The 2,187-nt window shown below is 37.2% G+C and overlaps 1 protein-coding gene across 1 annotated transcript in view; it reads right to left on the bottom strand.

The window, feature by feature from the left end:
- Positions 1-503: 503 nt before the first annotated feature.
- The window catches only part of LOC109377703 (multimerin-1-like), a gene marked incomplete at its 3' end in the record, with an annotated part of 25,330 nt that continues 23,646 nt past the window's right edge, over positions 504-2,187 (bottom strand). Inside the window, exon 2 of the mRNA XM_019634137.1 lies at positions 504-623. Within this exon, the coding sequence (XP_019489682.1) occupies positions 504-623 (120 nt within the window). The remainder of the gene's footprint in view (positions 624-2,187) is intronic.

The following is a 2,187-nucleotide window of genomic DNA, read 5'->3' as shown; positions in this document are numbered from 1 at the left end:
GCGAGTCATTAGAATAAACACAAGAAGAAAGGTCCCACTTAGCTGCTTTATCATGCATAATTGCAATTGGTGGTTTGCCAAGTTGTGGACTTCTCTCTAACCTAGCATGAAAGGGAAATTATCAACAAATCTTTAAAGCTGTGTATGAATTTCATAAGGAAATAAAAGACAGGTTATTGATCAGGTTATAGAATAAAAGTAATAGTAGTAGTAAGAATAGAAACAAGCATGAGAGTTAACATTGAAAACTTACGAAGCACCAGGTGCTAGGCTAAGTATAATACTACATTATCTCACATATTCTGAAAACACCCATATGAGGCAAATATTATTAGTATCTGCATTTTATAATACTTACTCAAGAGCATGCATCTGGTTTAATGCAATGACACTGCCCTGACCCTACTATACATATATGTCTGGATGATTAACTTCCTCTATATATTCCAGGCTATACATGATTATGGTACAAGAAGCCACTACTTTCAAGAATCTTTACATACCTTTGAGGACAGAATACACTGTTCCAGCCACAGTGCCCCTTCCCACTTGGAACGTAAGCGACTTGGTTGTCCAGTATCACTGTGGGAGATAATCTGGTATGTACATAAGCACACCAATTCCTAAAGAAGAGATACTTTTTGTTAGGAAAAAAACATTGTCAAAGAATTTGTTTTATCAAAATTATGTTCATAGACTTATACCTTACTGCTAGTACTATAGATTAGATACCTTGAAAATTGATATTTTAAAATATCTATAGATGAGAGAGAACAAATGTTTACTGCATTGCTGCATTGCTGTACTCATGGAAAGTAAAGTAACCCTGCAAGATCAAAGTAAATTAAGAATAAGTCGTATCTAAAACCAGAACCTGTATTGGTTAGCTGTAACTAAGTCAAAATCCAAGATTGCCCTGAGGGCAAATATCAATATTAGCACTGAGATTGGGGATTCAGACCTATGTTCATCACTTCTATAGAACAATATGCAGTAAGATAGAAGTAAATAAATAAATAGTGTAAAGATCAAAACAGAGGAAAAAATAAGTGTTATTAGAAGCAGAAGATATGACTGTAACTAAATAAATTATGAAACAGTCTCAATGCTAATGAATATAATTAATAAGAAAGTTCAGTAATATAGATAACATCAATATATATTTTTTATACTTAATAAAAAAGTTTAGCCACATGGTTAAGATCAGTTACTGTTCAATGTACTAGCAACACATTCAAAAAATATTATTTACAATAGCAAAAATAACCTTATTCTTATTAAATGCAACAAAAATGTATAAGATTTAATATATAAAAATTTTAAGCTTTATTGAAAAGCCTGAAAGAAAATCCAATACACTGATGGGAAGAGCCAATGTGAGTATATCAATTCTCCTTAATTTCATCTACAGATTCAATGCATTTCTAATCAAGCCTTAGTTTGATATAAGTTTAATAAGCCTACTCTATAATTTTTTTTGTGTATGAAACTAACACCATAAATTTCAGAAATTTCTGGCTCTGGTCATATGAGAGCACCAGATGTACCTTCCTTTGGTAAAAACTATAAAGCTGGACAAGAAATGTAAAGCAATAGTTTTCAGATATTGGACAACAGACAAAGCAGCTATATGACTCTTGAAAGAAGGGAAACATGCACGATGTGAACTCCACATTCGATCTAGTTTTCTGCCTGGGAGCAATTTTCAGATTGCATCACAGAGAGGTAGACCCTCAAAGAGAGAGAACCCTGGGTGAAGGAAAGTGAGTGTGGGGCTCCTGAAGCGATTAGGACCTGTGGGAAAAGTTAATGAAACAAGGGGGCTGGGGAGAGCTGTCATTTAAAAAATCAGCATCAGGGGCCGGCTGAGTGGCGCAATGGTTAAAACCTCTCTTGGGACGCCAGAGGACCCCGGTTCGGATCCCACATATGAGGGCCAGTGGCACTGCCCTCCACAGCTAAGATGGTGATCAACAGCTCAACCTGGAGCTGGGCTGCTGTGAGCCGCCAGCGATGGCATAGGCTGCAGCCCCTGTGGCAGTGGGTTGCCATGGGCTACCGTATGTAGCCAGCAGCCAGCGTGAGCCGCCGTCAACTAGACTGAAGAATAAAACGACAGCAACTTTTCTGTTCCCCTTCCCCCAATTCCCCAGCACTGTTCCCATCCCCCCAATTCCCCAATAAAAA

The sequence above is a fragment of the Hipposideros armiger genome, unplaced genomic scaffold, assembly GCF_001890085.2.
Source record: "Hipposideros armiger isolate ML-2016 unplaced genomic scaffold, ASM189008v1 scaffold_1510, whole genome shotgun sequence".
Taxonomy (NCBI): Eukaryota; Metazoa; Chordata; class Mammalia; order Chiroptera; family Hipposideridae; genus Hipposideros; species Hipposideros armiger.
Note: the sequence above shows the minus strand (reverse complement) of the source record. Positions and strands in the feature narration are given on the sequence as shown.